The 21,151-nt window shown below is 41.4% G+C and overlaps 1 protein-coding gene across 1 annotated transcript in view; it reads right to left on the reverse strand.

The window, feature by feature from the left end:
* CELSR1 (cadherin EGF LAG seven-pass G-type receptor 1) overlaps window positions 1–21,151 on the reverse strand; it is a 164,047-nt gene that overhangs the window by 13,486 nt on the left and 129,410 nt on the right. The window contains exons 15-25 of the mRNA XM_084206040.1: window positions 20,819–21,002; window positions 19,444–19,545; window positions 17,512–17,606; window positions 16,985–17,194; window positions 14,235–14,418; window positions 11,419–11,562; window positions 10,042–10,243; window positions 9,550–9,717; window positions 7,060–7,186; window positions 6,478–6,678; window positions 2,937–3,111 (exon numbers count right to left, since the gene is read on the reverse strand). Of these exons, the coding sequence (XP_084062166.1) occupies window positions 2,937–3,111; window positions 6,478–6,678; window positions 7,060–7,186; window positions 9,550–9,717; window positions 10,042–10,243; window positions 11,419–11,562; window positions 14,235–14,418; window positions 16,985–17,194; window positions 17,512–17,606; window positions 19,444–19,545; window positions 20,819–21,002 (1,792 nt within the window). The remainder of the gene's footprint in view (window positions 1–2,936; window positions 3,112–6,477; window positions 6,679–7,059; window positions 7,187–9,549; window positions 9,718–10,041; window positions 10,244–11,418; window positions 11,563–14,234; window positions 14,419–16,984; window positions 17,195–17,511; window positions 17,607–19,443; window positions 19,546–20,818; window positions 21,003–21,151) is intronic.

A 21,151-nucleotide genomic window follows, 5' to 3' on the forward strand; every position in this document is an offset into this window, starting at 1 on the left:
AGAATTAAGCCAATGCAATGTAATTCTGAGAAATATTTTGGCACATCAATTAAATGCTGCAGCCTGGTTGCCCTTAACAGACTGAGTGTGCAAGCTGAGTGATACCTTGCTAACATTTGCAGGAACTGGAGCTGGTCCTATGGCCAAGAGTCCTGTGGAGACCAGCACCACCCCCAGCACACACACAGGAGTGTGCCAAGGGCTGCAGGAGAGACATGTTTAGACCCTTTTGAGCTCTTGAGGGCTCAGCAGCCAGGTGTGACTCAGGCAGCTGTGGGGCAGCCTCAATTCTCTCCTGATTAATTGCTTTGCTTAGGATTTGAAAAGTGCCAGTTTCTGGGGGATATTGGTTTTCTGGGGGATATTGGTTTTAGGGCTGCGTATGAACCTGTTTTAACACAAGGGCTGCGGTCTCCATGGCAAAGCAGTCACTGCCCGCATATGTCAAGCAGTTAGCGGAGGCAGGCAGAACTGGGGGGGTCTTGCTGAGTGCCAAATCCAGCCCCTTGCTCCTGTGGCAAGGAAGTCATAAAATCCCTCTCCAAGATGGATCAAACTACACTTTAAAATGAGCAAGCTTAAAGCTGATTTAAAATGTTCCACTATCACTCCCAATGGAGGACTATTCCAGATCCCCACTCTTTTGATGCCTGTAAGCCTTCTCCCAACTTCTATCCTATTCTTATTCATGACAATTTGCATTTCTCTGCTGTGATTAAATGTGGTTCTTCCCTGTTGCAGTAAACATTTTACTAAGTTTTCTCCCCCTCTAAAGGCCAAGGTTCCCTTCTTCACGTAGCTTGGTCCCATCACAGATGCCTTAGGACCACTATGTCCCAGCTTGAAATGAATATCAGTTTGAGCATAGAAAGCAGAAAAAAAAATATACAAAAAGCCACTGCTACTGTTGTTTTGGGGTTTTTTTTCCCCTCTCAGGATAGCTATGATGAAGATTAAATGGTATTTGTCTTTAAAATAAAGAAGTCCTCTGCATGTCCCAAGACTAAAATTTCTTCCCATATCTAGACTATACCACAATTAAGAAAAATAAACAATCCTTCTCTCATAAATCAATTTAAATAATATTTAGGATTCATGTTATGAAGTTGGAAGCTTTTTACTGTTTATAAATTAAAATTTATAAAGAAGCTTAATTAAAATATGTACAGTAACATGTTATCTAGAGGCAAGAAATCCTACATTGTGCTATTTATGATGAAACAATTTTCTCCTCAGATGATTTATAAGCCTGGAAGGGCAAACTAAAGGCTTAGTTTTCTTTATCCTCCATTTCACAAAATCCCCTGACTTTCTCAGTAATAGGGATCTGACTTTTCATTTAAACAGAACTGCAAATTCAGTAGATTCAGGGATTGAATTGCAGGACACAACCTGGAAAGTTTCAAAAGTGCAAAATGGAGATATCACAGAGAGCAATAACTAAGTAGAGAATGTAAAAATGGTATGCTTGTGATATTTAAATTGCATAATACCGCTGTTGAGAAGGTCTGAATTTAGATTTCAGGAGAGAAAGTAACCTTAAGCAGAAACTCCTTCCAACAAAATTCTTCTAAAGATAATGAGTTCTGAAATTTAATTAGTTTTGTTATTTAATGATACTTCTTTTCGGCTAGAAATTATGCTGCCAAATATCTAATTGCACTTCAGTGTTTCTGAAAATACTGCAGTAGTCCTGTATGTACTGGTAAAAGTCACACAGGTCTGAAATGCTTCAGAAGTTCAAGGACAATTTCTATTTTAAGTGTCTGGGGTACATCTAAAATGGCAGAGCCTTCTGGGCTGTGCTTTCTACTATAAACTGATAGAAGTAGAAATTATTAGGCACAAAATAATATGGAAAAACTTACCAGTTCCCTGAAGAGAGAATTAACCTATACCAGCCTACTCTGTGATTTCATATTACACTTTCTTAAAACACACAGAAAAAAAGAACAAGTACATATTTTTAAATCTAACTTGTTCCATAATATTTTTGCAAGTGTGCATGAGTGATTGCTATTTGTTTGATCTCAGAGACATCTAAACCTCTGCCATTGCTGACAGTATGATATTATCTGCAAAAATAAATCTAATTGGAAAAAAGTTAACTGCCTGCCTATGATGTGATTTCCCATATGGCAACAGATACATGCTGAAACAGTTGAACCAAAAATCCCCACTCCAACTGTTCCATGAAGCACAGTTCCTGAGGAGCTGTCTGCCTGAATTAACACAGCGCCGTGTGCTTAGGGTAACACTGGAAATGTCTATGGCAAAAATAGGCACAGTGAGGGCGGAGATGGATGTGCTCCAGTAGATCACTCTGGACTGGTTTAAAAGATTACTGCCTCCAGATTTTCATTACTTTTTCTCAGCTGAAAGTTACAGCCTTTGTATCTGAAATTAAGTAAAAGGCAGCTTGAGTATTCCCAGCTTGGTTTAATGCCAAATAAAACAGAGCCACTGAAATTCCCTTCAGAAGTATTTACTGCTGGTTGTCAGTAGGCAGTGGGAATGTCCAGTGAAGGGTAGTAATGTCCTGTGGGCAGGCAGCATTGCTTCTGAAGCCACTGCAGTTACCTCAGAGACTGTGTGTCCATATCTGGAGGTACCAGCACAGGGAAGGAAAATTTCAGAAAGCTATGGCAAATTGTTCAAATAAAAATACTGTTATTCCCAAGCAATGTTATCAGGTCCTGGTTTAATCTGTGCAATTATGTTTCTGTTATTGGATAACCATCAGTATCACTTCAGCTGGGGCACACAAACATTTGGTACACAGATCTGCCAAGTTCAGGCTGACTTCTGCTAGATGTGGCTTGGTGCTGCTCTGGTTCAGGAAAACACCCATAGCTGTCTGACATGGGGTAACTTCCCTGAACCTGGCCAGTGAAGATGGCAGGGAAATGAAGCTTTTTTGGGGTTCTTGAAGGTACCTGTTATGATGGCAGGAATGCCCCAGCCAACAACGTAGTAGAACCGCATGTGCCCAAAGTTGATGTTCCTCACTTCAGTCAGCATCCGGTAGATGTGGAGCTGCTCCACAAACATCCATGCAAAGGTGCTCATGTAGAAATAATGCAGGAGGATGGCAATCACAGTACACACAAACTGCAGAAGGGAAAGGGCAGGGAAATTAGAATTGCTCTTCTGAATCACAACCCGGTGAGTCACTCGTTCCCCCTGCGTAGCTAATGGCAAGTGTAATAAAAAGATTTGGCAGAACAAATATGCTGCCTTTAATTAAGTTTTCCAGAGTTTAAGAAGAATTGCTCATACCGTGAGAGATTTTGCTTTTTAAAAGTGAAGTGGATCACTAAGCTCTGTCAGGCTGAAAGCAGCAAAATGTAAGGACCTGCTGAAATCAGAGACCAGGTCCACAGTGAGACTGAAAGTAACAGCTACAATGGGCACACTGGTAGCTGAAGTCATCTTTGTGATCAAAGAGCCACCTTGAAACCTATGACCTTCAGATACTTGCCCTTCTGTAATATATGCTAACCAATTTTCTCTCCCAACTTAACAGTTTGATGAGTGAAAACCAGAATGACCACAAGCATCTGACACCTGAATTGTAATCTTGCAATTAACCTTCTCCTTTCACAAACCAAACAAAGGATTTTGCCAAGGATCTGTTGATAAGCTTGAATTAAGAGAACTTTGTGCAACCATTCTGGTTTTGTTCGAAAATGTTTTACATTATGTTTTGTAACCTTTTGTTCCTGTGCAGCACTGACCCTGCTTTCAGACTTTGGCTTGACTTTTTAGTGGTTTTTCATGGTGTAATGCTCAGAAATGTACATTTCCCTGTTTAATGTGCATTTAACCTCTTTGCTGAGCAAAAGAATCGTACAAAGACTGCCAACTTTCTGGATTCACTTACTACATCAGCATTATTATAACATCATGTGTTATTGAAAATGTGGCTCACTAAATAAACCATCTTTCTTCCCTCTATGTAAGCAGTGCTTTTCTTGTTCCGATTCTCACAAGCTTATGAGTAGAGTGCTGCCCTGAACATTACCTTTTTCAGGTAAGAAAAAAGAAAGAAAATAAATCACTTTCTATCAATAGTCCAGGGAAAGATTAAAACCTCACCCAGAAATGTGACTGTTAATTTACAGAAACCCATAAAAGCCAGGCTGGGTGCCAAGCAGCACAGCATTATTTGTGCTCCAGCATTCTTTACCTCTTTATGTTCATCAGTGCATGACTCGTTAGACAACTTTCATTCCATACAGACAGATGAATAATTGTCTCAAGCAGACATGGCTTACAGCCCTCCTACCTTCTCAAATTGACTGGGTAGGCTGTAAGGAGCAGCTTTCTGCTGTATGAAACACATTCTATAAATTAAAGATCTTTGTAAATGGCTTAAAGGTTTGGGGTGTTTTACTGAGTCCTGGTAACACTACAGGACATGATCACACCATGACCCCCAAAGCATGGAAATGAGAAAAGAGAACAATCTCACCAAGTACAACCATTAGGATTTGTGGTATTGATGTAATGAACTGTTTTACTACTTTTATAAACCTCTGCTTGGTGCTTCATGATGCTATGAAAGGAATCTGAAAATGAGGAGCCATCATTTACTGCATAATTTTTGGTAAAATTCTGTAGGGATGTGGACTTGGCCCCCAACTCCTCAGTAGGTATGTTGGAGAACTGAAAGAGTATAAACTACCTCTTGCCAGTAAAATGCAGTGAAAAATGTGGTGTGCTCAGCAAGGCATGGGAAAAGGTCAAGTTACACAGAGCGCTGTGTATCAATTGGCAAGGTGAGCTCCTTTCAGCAAAGTTATTTTAGTATGCAAACATTTATATAATGAAACAAAGACAACACAAGTTCACACATGACATGAGACCATATCCCAGAGGGCAGGTCACTGCAGAAGATCTCACCACAGCAGCAGAAAAAGGACCTGAGTTCCTGGTAAAAGGGAATATTGGTATACAGAATTGGAAGTGATGCAACCAGCTGGAAATCTTTATCCAGTTTGGCATTCACAGTTTTTCAAAAGGTAAAGTGGGAGAAGAAGGCCAGAAAAAACCCAAAGACTAACCTGAATCTTAGAAATTGAATTATTTCAGCAGCTTAGTTTTATACAGTTTTCCAAAAGAAATACTATGAAAGAGAGGTTTCCTGGCAAGACAATTTTTATAAGAGAGGTCTCTCAAATTTACTAGGAAAAGTTCTTGTCAGCACTCAGTTACTGGAAGCTGAAATTAGTCAAGGTTAGATACTTTTTAAAATGCATGCTATAGCTCAAGTGGATATTAGAAGCCAGAGTGACAGTGTAGGATTAAGTTATACAGCAAATGAGGCTGTGTGTTTAGGCACCACAGTGTCACTACCATGATGGTGATGATATTCATTGAATGTAGGCATATCCTCCTATTTCTGCTGCTTGGACAATGTGAAATCAGCATGATTTTTTTATTGCTGTTTTGTTTTGATATCAACACTGTACTTCCCTCTCAAAAATTAGATTGAAACATGTATATTAATGGATTTCTAGAAGATAAATTTTCTTCACAGTGTTCAGATAATCCCTAAAGTAACATTCTGAATATTTTTCCTATCTATTAAGGACATACATTTTATTGCATGTCAACCCTCATCTGTGTCCAGCCTGTTTGGCACAGCTGTGGAGCCTGGCAGTGCTGGAGCCCTTGTCTGTCTCTCACCTGTCTGAAGGGCAGCCATAGCTTTTGGAATGGGTGCTACTAAGAAGCAACAGCAAGACTACATATAATGCCACATGGTTAAGAGAGCAATGAGGTCATAAGTACAGAACACACTTCATGTGTGCTTTATATCTATCTTGTACTCAGTCTATTCATAACTTGCATTTTTTGACATGCACAATGCTGGAGATGCTTGCACTAAGTTTTGTCAACAGGTATGATGGGTTGAAGCCAACAACCACTGTGTCTGGAAGGCACAAAGCAAACTGACAGGTCTCCTACTGAATCTTGGATGTAGCAAGCTGTCCCATGCCTGGCAAGTGGCTTCTCCAGAATGGCCAGTGGGTGTACAACGTGCATATTAGCACCTGACCAGCACCACATCACTGACAACCTGTGAGTCTACACCAGGAGCCATTTGGGCTTGGGAGGTACCTGCTGCAGGAGAAACTGGAAAGCCTCCTACTGAACAGGCAAAGCAAGACAGAAAACACATTGATGGAAAGGAAGGAAGAAATCAGTATTTAAGGTTCAGTTCTGGGGATAAACCTTCAACAGGGCTGCTGTCATATATTCTCTGAAAATAGGATATAGTCCTATTACCTGCCATTGCTATTAATATTATCAACCACACACGAATATATTAAAAATCTGATGTTTTTCAAGTAAGTGTTGAAGCCAAAAAGAGGAGAAAGTGAAACAGATGGGAGAAGGTAAAAGCTGAATATGAACCCCCGATTTAAAGCTTGAGAACAACTCTAGCAATGAACACAGAGTCAGTCTTACCGGGTTTTCAGTCTGGTTGATTCCAATAAGAAAGACAAGCTCAGAAAAGAACAGGGCAGCCACCAGGTTTTTGTGGATACTGTGCAAGTTGGAACGCAGTGTGCGGATCAGGACCAGCAAAATGAAGGTGATCAGCAAAGCCGCCAGCGAGATGGATACAGTTGTGTAAGTGACGATCTTCAGAGGAAGCACCTCCCCATTCTGTAGAAAGACAGATTGACAGGAACTCTGGAGGTTTTCCCTTCCTTTTCCTCCAATCAAATCTACTACTCAGAATGCCAATATTTTCATTATACTGAGTCAACATACAGATTTACTTAGGGACCAAGAGTAGTGGGTGATGCCACCTCTTTAGATGCTAAACATGTTGAGCATGTATGGGCAGCACCCAGAGGATGCACCACCCAGGTAAGAAGGTCCTTTCAGCAAACCCAGTGGCAGGTGCTGCCAGGCATGGGCAACACACTCCTGACACTGGGACCGATCTGCTGACAATGCCCTAGTCGCACACAAAGCTCAAGCTCTGAGCCAAAGCCCTTGGAAACCAAAATCTCCAAAAATCATGAGCCTGACACCACCCACCTCTCGTTTAGAAATGTCCATCAGGACAGCGAAGCTGGTTATATGGTTGCACTGGCAAGCGATATGGCTGTGGTTTCTGGAGAACAGCTCACACCCTCGGGAGGACCAGGCACCTGTCCCGCCAATCCTGTGGGGAAAAAAAGGCATTTCTGAGCACCATCCTCCAATCTCCCCTCACCTTCCACTGCCCTCTGGGACAGCTTGTGCTGCGCAACCAGAGAGGAGTGCAAGTACCAGGGCAGAATTATCTATAGCTGTCACCTGCCTGAAAGAGTATCATCAAACTAAAAAGGCCTTCAGTTGAAGTAGTTTCTGATAAGACAGCTGGCCAGATTTTGTGGGTTTGTAACAGTCTGTTTTGAGTTAAAAAAAAAAAAAATTAAAAATGTGTATTTGGTCAGAGACCACACAACCTATATGGGAAAGAGATTGCACCGAACAAAAGCTCTGTAACCAAGGTAAATAATGCCAGAACCAAAGAAGGACACATGTTTTTGAGTGAATTATGTTTCAGCAATAATATGATATCATTACACAGTTCCTCTGAAAAGTACACAAGAAAAAGTTAAAACCTTCTCTAATAAATAATATTTCATACCAGGAGATCTCTTACATTAACAATGGGGAGGAACTGCTGCCTTAAAATTCTTCCCTGTGCAATTATGGTTAACTCCAGTGACTTTAGAAATTATTTTGTATCGATATTAATTATTCTATTCAAAGTTAACGAGTAATAAAAATAGTTTTGCAGTCACTGAAAGATTTTTCAATTAGATATGACAAGACCTCTTTTTCATTCAGCAATAAAATATTTGTTAAAATTTAATATCACTTCCTCTCAAAGAGTACTCTCTTTCTAAAAGCTCTTTCATTATTACATGCCACGTAAGAGCTGCTTTGCAATTGTGGCTGTAGGAAGACGTAACACAGATAACAATGCCACTGAAGTTGCCAGCGAATAGCTAACAGATGAATCACTTTAGAGCTAATGAGTTATTCAAGCTCAAACAATGTTTAAAAATTTATGAAAAAGGACTTGCCATTCCCTCACAATCAGCAGATTGACAGAGTGCATACAAGCAAAAACACTACTTCACATGTGGGCAAATGAAGAGTTTATTACTGTGAAGATAAGAGATTTCTGTTGCATATTTGATCCTTTAAATGATATAATCTCCTGAAGCCTTTAACTAGGAGGCACACATTCCCAAGGTTAGTTTGCCGTTTTATTTCCAGCACAGGATATTGCCTTTTAAAGGATTTTTCCATAGGTTTACTAGAATTTTTGGGTTTTTAGGAAACAAGTAACAGCTATCCCCTTTCCCCTGGCCAGACCATGTCATCCTCTCACCGTGTACCTGGGTTTGTAGCTGGAAATTGCAACATATATGTAATAGTTATAATATTGTGGAAGCATAATATGAATGTGGTTACCTCTCAAAACATTTTCTTTTGTTTTATCCACACTCTTGAAATATTTCCAACAGGACTGTGCTGTTTCCACAATGCCATAAAACCAATGAAACATCAGCATATACAGTTCCAGCTCATAAAATTTTTCTCATTTTCAAGAAAAAGATGTCTTTATCTTGAACTTTACTAAATACAAAAGACCTAAATGAACAATTTTCAGAACATTTCATCTTTTTCCTAACACCTCTCTCCTAGAGAGTCAAATACTCTCTCCTTATATTCTGCTTCTATATTATAATTGCTTTCCATAAACTGAAAAGGTCTAATGTCCCAAAAAAGGTATTTCCACTCCCTCCAATTTTTCACTAAAACAAATGAAAGCAAATCCACAATAGTTGGTGAAATTAAAGTTAAGTTTCTTACCAGTGCAACTGCCTTTGCATCGACTTTTGAGTCAAAAATTTGTGATTCATAAATTCATAATCTTTACTCCCAATTTTATGTGAAAAACCTCAGTCCTCATTTCTACCAAAATGAAGGTTTGGTTTTGTAATTTTTTGCCCTGGCTGAGGCACCAAGGGTAGGTGCCTGTTTGCTATCTACTCGGTCCATAGTCACTGGAATGTAACAGGAGAAGATGCAGCCCATGGAAGAGCTGAATCGTCTCCTGAAAATCCTGACTTAAAGGCCTCAGACAAGCCATGAATTCAGACACTGGAGTTGGACTATGTTTGTCCAGACATACATCCGTGGGCAAATAGCATGGACAAATACAAGGAAATTGTGGGATTTATTGCTTCTGGGTGAAAATGAACCCTGCAGAAAGACATGACAGCACTGTGTTTCTTAGAAACCGCATGGCTAATCCTTTGTTTGAGGAGTTATGATAATTATTTTCATTTTTCTTAGGTTGGTGGGAAAAGACTACATGGCTCTATTCCACCAAAAATCAGTTGTCAGTTGAACAGACAGACCAAGACAGGGTTTCCTCCAGAATTATCTTCCCAGGATAAGGCCAGGAGTTTTCTGCTACTCAGACGGTGTCACTCACAGCCCTAAAGCAAGCAGGAGACATACGTGATGGAGTGATTCCAGAAGACACAGACAGGCTTTGTTCTCTCCTCTGTTTCCAGCATGGCATACTCCACTATGACAGGCTTTTCCACCAGGTTGGGAGGAAACTCCCCATCACTGTGAATGGCTGTGCTCACTACAGGTGTGTTGATGATAGGGCGATTTGGCAATCTGCACAAGGAGAAAAATTGCACGGTGATCTACACATCAAAATGCAAAGCTACATTCTGCAAATAGAAGATCTCCAGTTGCTTCTACTCAGAAAGTAAGGCAGGTGTACCAAGAGCCTTCCATACAGATGTGTTCCCAAAAACTGCTGGCACTTCTGGCATAGTTATTCTCCCACGGTGTGCCAGAGGAGGACATGAGGCAGTACTGCAGTGAGAACAGCAGCACTGATGACATTAGTCAGTACAAAAGCAGCTCTGTCTCCCCCACGCATTCAGAGAGCAGAAAAAGGGATCTGAACAATTCACAAACAGGTCTGAAGTTTACCTCAAGCTCCTCCTGTCAGGATCATAGTTTTCAGGCAGGAGGTGTCCCAGGGATCGGTATATAATGACCATGGCAACAGTATGATGTGTCTCAATGTCTGGGTGTCGCTTCTTTCTCTTTGCAGAAGCACTCTCAGGGCTGAACACATCGCTGTTTAACTTAGAGGGTATTTTCTGATTTGAAGGTTTCATTGTGGGCACTGCTATGGAACCAACACAAATATTAAATTCTTTGCACACAGCTTCAGGAGCTACTATTTAAACTGGTAATTTTGCTTTGCCAAGATACAATAATATGTATTCTTACAACTTCAGGCTTAGAACACCCAGCATGCTTCTAATGTTATACTTGATATTTTTAATAAAATTTCAGCACAATTCATAGTTATATGGCTGATAATCAAATAACCATTGAACAGTGAAAAGCCATTTAGTTTAGCTATAAAATAAGAAATTTCTAAGCTAAAAGGTGCATAAGTATGTAAGTACCCCATGCATAACTTAAGGAGAACATTAAAACATTATGCATGCTGTTAAATTGCATGTACATTTATATATGGCAAAACTAGTAATAATGAATCCACCAACTACTCACATGAGATTACTCCCTGCTAATTCTGTCATTTAATGAGCTTTCTGTTTTGGAATATTCTCTTAAAATTCCCATTCCCTTTCGTCTTACAGAAAAGATACAAATCATAGAAGCAGATACTGTTTCTAAGCAAAAAAGCCATAAAGCTGTACCAGCTTTTTGTGTGTTATTTTCAGAAGAGTTACTATCTCTCCATTCAGAAGACATTCAACAATGGTACATCTATTGACCTTTGAGTTACCCTCTCTCCCTTTGCCCAAAAATCTTGTGTTGCTTTGCAGCAATCTTGGGATACTTCAGAGACACAGGAATCAGGTACTCCCCTATGTATTCTCCCTTATCACGCAGCTCAAGACTTTTTCATTGCTGCCTAGTTCTGATAACACCTCTCCGTGCTCCCAGATTTGGATTCTCACACCACCTCCCTCCATCTCTGCAGGGGCTGGAGGGAGGCAGCTGTGGGACTGCAGGCGCTGGGCAGCCATCCCATCCTATCCTGGTGGGAACAGAGGCAGAGCATTTCTCCTTCTTTGACAGGGCTTTGAGGGGCTGCAGGCAAGACCTGACAGACAGGTACAGCCAGTCCCACAGCCCCCCATGCCTCCATCACTGCCGGCAGGCAAAATGCCTCAGAAGTATGCACAGCTGCTCCATCCCTAAATAATGCTCACTTGTGCAGACAATCGCCCTGCTCTCACACTAGTACCACTTTGCTCCCTGAGGATCCACCACACTCCCTGGGAGCTGGCCATAATCGCTCACCAAACAGCAGCAGAAGGGTTTTACCTTTCCTTTCTGAAGGTCTGAATAAAGTATCAGGGAAGACAACAGATGACTCCAGATCTTTTGGATAATCTTCTTTAATCTCATGAAATCGTGGTATTCTAGCTCCCGTGAAATTAGACTTGTCAAAGATGTCAACAGCAATAACTGGGGAGATAAAATTTTCCCATCACAACAGTGAAACATTATTGAAAGGTTAAAATGACTACACAATGCAGATAAAAATTTAAACCCCAAAATATAAAGTAATTTTTTTTTCTGTTAATACCTTATATAATAACTAAAAGTTTGTGTCAGCATTGTTACATTTATCAAATTATACATTTATTGTTCAGTGGAAAGGAATTCACAAGACAGTATCTCATACTATGAAAACATACTGGAAACTTTGGAAATAAAGAATCATAAAATTGTTTAGGTTGCAAAAGATCTCCAAGATCAAGTGGAACTGTTAACTCAGCACCACCAAGTCCAGCACTAAACCCTGGCCCCAAGGGCCACATCTACATGTCTTAAATACCTCCAGGGATGGTGACTTCCCTGGGCCACCTGTTTCAATGCCTGGGAATTGTTTCAGTGAAGAAACTTGTGCTAACACCCATATTGTGGTGGATCACTTCGCTGGTACTTCTCCAGCAGCTGCTGACTGGGGTTTCACAGAGGCTTCTCCCTGGCTGCTGCTCAGTGAATGCTCCTGCTTCACAGAGTTTCTCCATGTGCTCCTGGCTTGCTCCAGTGTGTGCTGCATATGTTCCAATTTTAGACTCGCTTTTTAATGAAAAGACTAAATCAACTGCTTCAAAAACATAGTTCTACTTCTGTTAGATTGTGAAGTCAGGTGATTGAAGAAAATAACATGCATTTTATATGGGACTACTGCTTAGTCCTCTACTGGCAGCTCCTCCCTAGCTTACCTCATCATCTCTGCCCCAATGCTTAAAAACAGTTGAGTTGGCTTTAACTTTCTCATTTAAGACGAGTCACTGAGTGCCAATTTACTAGCCCTACACCAAAAAGTGTGATCCTCTGCAAATTTCTGTATGAAGAAATATCCATGTTAAGACCCGCAAATTCCCATTCCTTTCCTAGTTTCTAACTAACTCCCAGATGAGCCATTAGGAAACTCTATTAACACCATGTTCACCTGGAAAAACTGTTCAAAAGAAAACAGACCTCTTTTAGGCCAGAGTTGCCTCATCCCTCTCAAGCTCACACCTCTTTACACAGGAAGAACTGGTTGAAAAAAATAATGATTTACAACCTGCAAGAAATTCTGGGGTTTGTTTTCATCTCAGTTCAGTTGGGTTAAAATTCTAAGCACATTTTTTCATCAGTATGAGGATAAAAATATTTTGATTCTTATAGTCCTGAATCATAAGAAAGTATTTCAGTTTTGGTTTATTAAAGAAAAAAATCAAAGTGTTTCAGTTTGGCATAGTTCAACAATAATCTATGCCCCATTGATGCAGGATGCTACAGCCTTTGTAACTTGACTGCCTCATGCCTTTGATTTTCTGCCCCTGTGATTGTGGCCATAAAGCATTCCTGGGACAAGGTTTGTAGCCAATTAAAATTCTTACTATAACAGCAGGTGTAGTTGGGAAAATAAGACCAACTTTTGGCACATAAGCCTTCTTCATATCTGAAATAAAAGTAACAGCTTGAAAAGCTAAACACAAGTTCAGGCTTATATAGTTTAGAGCACCTCTGAAAGAAAAACCAAATAGCAATGCTGCTTGTGAGGGACTTCTGAAGGTCAGCTGGCTCCATCTCACCTCACACCCAGGGCAGGACTATCACCAACACCCCCCTAGCTCAGACTTTTTGTAGCTGGGAAGAAAATGAAATAGAGAGAGCAGGGGAGAAAATGGGGAAATAAGCTGACCAGGCTGTGGTTGCTGTGCTTCACTTGCATATGCACTGCAGAGATGCCCATGAAATACATCACAGTCCAAAGTGCAGGAGTTGCTATTTGTTTGTCAGAGGAGAAATTTCCTGTGATAGGTGAACAAGGTGTCTTGGTATGCTTGATGTTTCCTTCTCAATTTACACTCATTCTGGATATTTTGGATCCCATGGATTTTGTTCTGATTATGGGTTTTGCAAGACTGGGGTGGCATTTGAAGGACTGGTGATTCTGTGAAAATACCTTTCAGTACAAGAATCTCTATAGATGGTTTTCTGGATAGGTTCCAAGTTAGGAAAGCATGTGAAAATCAGAGGTATAATCACAGAATCAGCTAGGTTACAAAAGACCTATAAGATCATTGAGTCCAACCTTTGATAGATCATTACCCTGTCAGCTAGACCACAGCACTAAATGCCACATACAGTTGCTTCTTGAACATCTCCAGGGCCAGGAATTCCACCTCCTCCCTGGGCAGTCCATACCTATGCAAGTAAGATTAATAATTTGCAACAAAATCAATAGTAGGGTTACTTTTTTTTTGTACTGCAGTAATTCTTCAAGTGGTGTTGGTGTGATTCCTCCAAAAATGAGATCTACTACATTCAACTATATTAGTTGGTCTCAAAAGGCATTACCTTTGTTTACAAATTTAGTCCTTCCTACTATCTCTACACTGCTATGACTGCAACAAGAAGCCACATGGAGCAGTGGCATGGTACAGAGGCAAAACAGATCAAAAATCTCCCAGGAGGCCCCCATGAAAACTGAAAGATATGGATCAAGGCTTGATGGATTTGAAACTAATGCAATGATTCTTCTCAGTAGGTTCTGTTAAAACAAATAACTAGCACCTCTGTCCAGCACATTTTTAAGACTCAAAAAAAGGGCAGTTTTCAACACAGATACTTACTCATGTTAGTGGCAACAATGACAAAAGGTCTCATGTAGGTTTTTTTCATGTTCTGGGCCACATTGTTGAAATATTCCTCATAGTGCCTGAGCAGGTGAGCAGTGCCACCCTCTGTTCGCTGAATTTGCTCCCAGTGCTCCTTGTTGCCAGGGTCCAGCAGGGCACTCCCCACTTTGATAATATTCTGAGAAATAAAGTACAAGCCTAAATTATGAAGCAAACACAGAGCTGGATTTCAAGTGAGAAGTAAGTGTATAATGAAATATTTAATGCAGGCATGTTCTACTGCAGCCATATAAAATATGCACACCAGTTACTCACCCAGAGGTTTTTTGGTCATGTAAAGCAAATCCCTTCAAACTTTTTACAAGTAAAGTAAGCCAAAATTGGAGGCTGTAAGAGAACTGCCTACTTTCTTCCTCCCTAATGACAAGAAATCGAGCAAGAAAATGCAGGAGGAAAAACCTATCAATGTTTTCTTTGTTTCTGAGAGGTCACACACATGAAAAGCACAGCTCTTAGCAGGTACATTGAAGAAGTTCCCCAGCTAAATTAAAAAAATGTGTTTTTTGTTGAAAACAAAAGAAAGCCAAGGATAGAAATATCACTTCCTCTTTTACTATAATTTTTTCTTTTACTTTGTTTCCTAGTAATGAAGACAACTTATACAGTGAAGAATGCTGAGTGAATATTAACTTGCATAGACAAACTTGCAAATACATAAGAAAACTTAAATCATGCCATTGTCTCCCCATTTTATGTTGCTTACAAGTGGTATTAAAAAGGCATTTCTTTCTGAGGACCTGACTCTTCTGCCCTTTCTTAGAAAAATATGCAAAGGGACCCTCAGGGTGAATGGAAGGAGATTGACCCCAAGACTGTGCTAAATGGCTTAAATGAGAAAGATGCTAAGAAGTTTTTAATCTTGGTGTACATATGAACTACGTTGTTGTAACAAAACCTAATTCCTAACTAAGGTAAAATTGGCGTAAATGGCAGTAGGAATTAATCACCACAAGGTCTATAATAGCCAAGACAAATATTTAGGCTTCATTTAGAAGGAGCTATCTGTATCCTGTCTGTACTGTTTGAGGCTGCAAGCATGTATCTGAGCTAAAGGAGACTCCCAATATGACTGCCTTTACCTAGGGTGGGAAGTACAACATGGATCCCAGGAATGCAGGATACACATACTGTACTTGGTACCAGGCCTCCTCCGTGTTTGTGAACATTATTTATGGATTTTTATTATCTATTTTTCAGGCTTCTCGGTGGATTATAAAAAATAAAATTCCTTCTCCCGTTATGGTTCCTCAGCTGAGGACGTTACCTCCTTTTATTCATGAGCTCTACTCATTAGTTTTCAAATTCCTGACCTATCCTAAAATATTTAGGGAGTTCTTGAAAATGTCATCTGTATGAATTTCAGTGCCAAGTGCAGAGAACAATAAATTAAAGCATATGTTTCCAAACTAATTTTTTTTTCTTATTGTTCATATTTCTACTTAACAAAACATGCTAGAAATTAAGTTCCTTTTTAAGATCTGAATGGCCTGCTTCACAGCCCACAGGAAAGAAAAAAACTGAATCTCTTAAAATTTGGTGCATCTAAAACATAAAATGTTTCAGAAGTTCTCCACTCTCTGCTGATTATACAGCCCAAGACACTAAGGAATTTTCTCAGCCGCATTTCTTCTGCTCCTAACTCTCCAGTGACATCCCCTCCAGGTGCAGCCTGGCTTTGCACAGGCTCTCCAATTTCACCCCAGGTCTGCCTGACCTGTCTGATCCTCCTGGAGTACTGTGAGCAGTGACTTGGGTGTAGCACACCTTCTCAGGGAGCCAGACAGATCTTTGGCCAGCACAGATGCCAGTCCTGACCCATGGAGGGTCATTCCACATGCCGGTGCCCAAGCTCTGGGCTCTGCTAGCACAGATCCAAACAGATGTTTTAGCTTGGACTCTGTGTTGTGCCATGGCCAGGACCTTGGAAACAGTATGGGCAAGAGTGGAGAGCAGTACCCCCTGTAAATATGGGACTGAGGAAAGCTCTACAAGCCTGGTCATCCAGCCTTCACATTATCAGACACAGAATACTCCTAACTGCCTTAAATTTCACATTTTTCCACCACAACTACATATTTGACCAGACAGGGAGGATGCTACAGCTTGTTCTATAGCCCTGGTCAGGTCTTTGGTAATAACTGTGACTTTCATGAATGCTCTGAGTAGCAGAAGCTCTCTGGCTTTAAGGCAATCACATTGCCTTAAAATACGAATGATATGGAATGTCTTTCAGTGTACCAACTCATAACTGAATTAGAGGAAACCTTCAGAGTCAGTAAGTGGCTCTGACTTAATTTGCTGCAGATTTAAATGAGCATGATCACATTAGGCATGTTTTAAAACAAAAATAAATATAGTACACAAAACTATTTTAGCCAGGAAAAACACATTGATGTGATGATTTCTCTTCATATGGGGAATATTGCTTTTGGCTGTTACTATGAAGATCTTTTTTAGAAAAGCACATTCTATTATATTTTTATTACACATACACATGCATGCATAGACACATGCATAACCAACTTTCCATTCTAATCTGAGAAGAAAGGCTTATTTGTGGAACAGATTAGGCAATTACACAATATTAGCTTCACCTTGGTCAAAGACAAATTTAATTACCCACTGCCACCTAATTTTCAAGGGAAACTGTAAGGGCTCAGCACAGTATAGATTATTTCTCTTACCTCATTGAATTCCACATCCCTCGTGGCTGCCAAGTCAAACCCTTGCTGCTGGCTCTCATACTGGAGGACCCGGATCATGATCTGGTAAGCTGTCCTCACGTCGTTGCCATACAAGCTCTGTGTATATTTGGTGGCATTCTGCAGCGCTCTCACAATCCGTATGGTTTTATCTCCATCCAACCTGGTCTCATTGTGGTGTAACTTCTCATTCTGAATCAGATAAAAAGGAAGAAAAAAATCCAATTATATATATATTTTTTTTCATTCTAGTTACAAAGACAATCATAATTTAGGGATTTTTGGCACACAGAAATTGTTCGGTCAAATTTTTGTTTGTCTTGAGAAAGAATTGGCAACAAAAGTCAATGGCAGATGTAACTGAGAGCCAGAAAAGCACCAGGGTCCTCATGGAAAATGAGGCTGTGTTCAAGGATGCAGTCGAAAGACTGACTGCAGGGATATCAAACTGGAGTCCAAACTGGTCATTATTTACAAAATAAAGGGAAAACTGAGAAAACCCAGCTTACCATGATTTTTAGATCCACAAAAGTGTTGGTGGTGCAGTTGAAAAGCTCAGGAGGCAGCCAGCCCTTCTCAATGTTACAATGGCGAACGGCGTTTCCTGAAGGAAACAAAGCATCAATGGCAAACAATGCTCTGAATTGTGCAGGGTAAATATTCATGGATTTCCCTACCTTAGGCTTTCAAATTTCCTACATTTTTAAGTTGCGAAAAGCTACACATGTATTTCAATTTCCAAACAGGGGATTCCTGCGAAAGAAAAGTTAAGGACGACTAACCTTCAGGAATTGCTTTCGCCAGACTTTGGAGAAAAGTCAGCTAAACTCCAAGCTCTGCCCAACTGCTCTCAGCCTCACTGCCAGATTGTTCTCAAATTAATTCATTCATTTCTTTATACCAAAAAAGAGAAGGACGCTGCACTTCCTAAGTATTCCTGAAAACCAACCCCTGCTGAGATTTTTGTGCAATAGCCTATATAGGAAACCTCCTGGACAAATGCTGTATTCACATCAACACATGCCCAAACATCTGCATGTGCTAAACACTTCAACCAACATGCATAATTGCCTTTTTGCCACTTGTAAATGGACCATGAGCAGCTTACTGTTTAATTTAGCCTATCATATTTTGTACTATTTGTCAAATAATTTTAAAATGCAATTCTTGTCTGAGGATCCTTCACCATGAATTGCAAGTAATCTAATTTAAAATTTACATTTGTGCTAGTTAATTTGCACATAACATACTGCATATGTCTAAGCCATTTAATTACCAAATCTAAATAAGACCTATAACTAATTACTGCATCTAATTATATTATTTTTCTTCTATTATTAGGTGAATACAATTAAACCTCAGGTTCTTAGTCTGAATATTCATTATTATAAGGCTTGCTTCTTTGAACAATTTGTAAAATTTAGAACATGCAATTACTATAAGCAACATTGCCTGGAAGAGATGCTTGGGTGAACCACTTCAAGAACAGCGCAGAAAACTCATTTTAATTCAGCTTTATACTGCTTAATCATGAAAATATTCTTCACCTAAAAAAAAAAATTCTATCTCCTAAAATCTTTAGAACAGGAGCTAGGTTGACCACAAATCTTCTGCACACCTATAAGCAGAGGCCTCCCTCCAGAAATATTTGGGGCAGTCACATAACTACTTATAACTCCCTGAGCCTAAGAAGCACTCACAGCAGAGAGTCACCAGGTCCAGAACAAAGACAGAGTTTTCATTTCCCACAGAACAGCCTTTGGAAAAGATTGGGACCTGTATTTTCAAAAATCTGATACATGTTTTCAGAGACATATATGAAAAAGCAGATTGTCATCTTCCTGTTGTACAAAACAACATCATTCATCTGCTTTATTAAAGATGTTTTCCAGCTTTTTTTTCAGCTTTTTTTTTTTTTTAAATAAAAGGTGTTTTCGGTTTTTCAGCGAAAAGTGTTTTGCTTATGGAAAAGATATTGTGTGGAAAAATGTGAGTTTTGTTGCAACTCTTAACTTCAGTAGGCTGCAACCCTAGTAAAGCAGTCATCAGGAATATGATTCTCCTAATTTTATTTGTGCCCAGAGGAACTGTATGGCTAAAGAACACTTATAAGTCACTAGAAACTGAAAGTTATATGTGTAAGAATTCCTTGATAAATAGAAAATAGGGCTCTGCTTTCTTGAAAATAGAGAATTTCTGTACTTTTTACACGTTTATCTGCTGTACTGCTGCATTTATTTATTGCTAGTATTCCAATTACATTTTAACAGCTCCTTGATTTCAGCTAGCTATACTTTTCTGCTCATGATATATAAGCTAAGCTGCAGTCTCTAGACCAAATGAATTAATGCTATTCCCTATGTGGACATTTTTAATTTTTCTTTTTTTTTTTTTGAGAGGTATGCAGATAAAGTAGGTAATTATTTACCCAGGGAACTTACCCACTGAGCCCTTAGGACAAGGCACAGCAGCTGGCTGACCAAACTTGGTCTGTGGCCACCAAATACCAGCCTCGAAAGCTTTGGGACAGCCATTATAAATTACTGAAAGCAGAAAAAGAAATGATGCAATTTTTCTGACAAGATAAAAATCACAACAGTGAGACATTTCAACCTGCCTGAAGGACCTTCCTGTAATTCCAAAGCCCTGTCAGGATACCTATCCTCTGCAGTGCCTTCCAAGCTGTAACCCATCAGTTGCTCCTTATCCAACAGATTGGACAGACAGGTACAGGCAGAGGAGAGCTCAGGATGATTATGGGGCTCTGGATTTTGGCTCTGCCTATCTCTGCTTGCTCCTTTATTGTGGGAAAACATTTCTCCTTCATTTTGCCCACACACTGCTGTTGCAGCAGTTTTGTGCTGATCGCAGGAGGACAGTGGGTAGGTGGGTGGGTGAGAGGAAAGGCAGGATGGGCAAGGCGGGGAAGGAAGGCAGAGTGCACGAGGTGCACGGCACGGTGCCTCTGTGGGCAAAAGGTGTGAGGGCTCTCACCAGCCTCTTCAGCTGCAGCTCAGCAATCCAACACTGCACTGGCAGATGAACTCAGGTTTAAAGAAAAGCTGGCGCTAGTCTTTTGCTCCCCCTACTCCACCTCAGCTGGCTATATTTCCATGTGAGAAAAATTAAACAGATAAGAGCTTTTATTCCATTCCCTCAGTCCCTGTGAGTCACACTGGCATATATCTAGGAGGAGGGGTGTATGTTCAGGCTGCTGCAGCCCCCATTCCCCCACTGCTGGAGCCGTGCTGCTGGGCTCACTGCGGCCCAGGACCGTCCCTGCAGTGTCCCCATCTGTGCACTGCCAGCAGCTCTAGTCCTGCGCTGCAGCACGGCCGGGCAGCATGGCCGGGCAGCATGGCTGGCTGCATGGCCAGGCCGCATGGCTAGGCCGCAGGGCAGGGAGGCATGGCCAGGCTGCATGGCTGGGCTGCATGGCTGGGCCGCAGGGCAGGGAGGCATGGCTGGGCCGCATGGCTGGGCCGCATGGCCAGGCCGCAGAGCAGGGAGGCATGGCCAGGCCGCAGAGCAGGGAGGCATGGCTGGGCCTCATGGCCGGGCCGCATGGCCGGGCCGCAGGGCAGGGAGGCATGGCCGGGCCGCAGGGCAGGGAGGCATGGCCGGGCCGCAGGGCAGGGAGGCATGGCCGGGCCGCAGGGCAGGGAGGCATGGCCGGGCCGCAGGGCAGGGAGGCATGGCCGGGCCGCAGGGCAGGGAGGCATGGCCGGGCCGCAGAGCAGGGAGGCATGGCCGGGCCGCAGAGCAGGGAGGCATGGCCGGGCCGCAGGGCAGGGCCGCGCGGCCCGGCTGAGGTACCTTCGCAGCCCCTGACGGTGACCTCTGCAAAGGGGTTGTCGCAGCGGTTGCACTGCCGCCCTATGACGCCGGGCTTGCAAGGACACTGCCCCGTCTCCATGTCGCAGGCGCGCGTGTGGGAGCCAGATGGGAAGCAGTCGCAGGGGTAGCAGGTGTCACTGCTTTGGGGCCTGTAGTAATTGGCCTAGAAAAACCAAAATGATAGACACGAGGTGTTTGACTTCCAAACCGCTGACATTTCTGAAACCTGCTCTAGCAGCATGTACATCATAAAAGGGCTCATTTTGCAGAGCACAGATAAAAGTTACAGTACTATTATCAGAGACCCAGGGT

This window comes from Fringilla coelebs (genome assembly GCF_963513975.1).
Source record: "Fringilla coelebs genome assembly, chromosome: 5".
NCBI classification, from domain to species: Eukaryota; Metazoa; Chordata; class Aves; order Passeriformes; family Fringillidae; genus Fringilla; species Fringilla coelebs.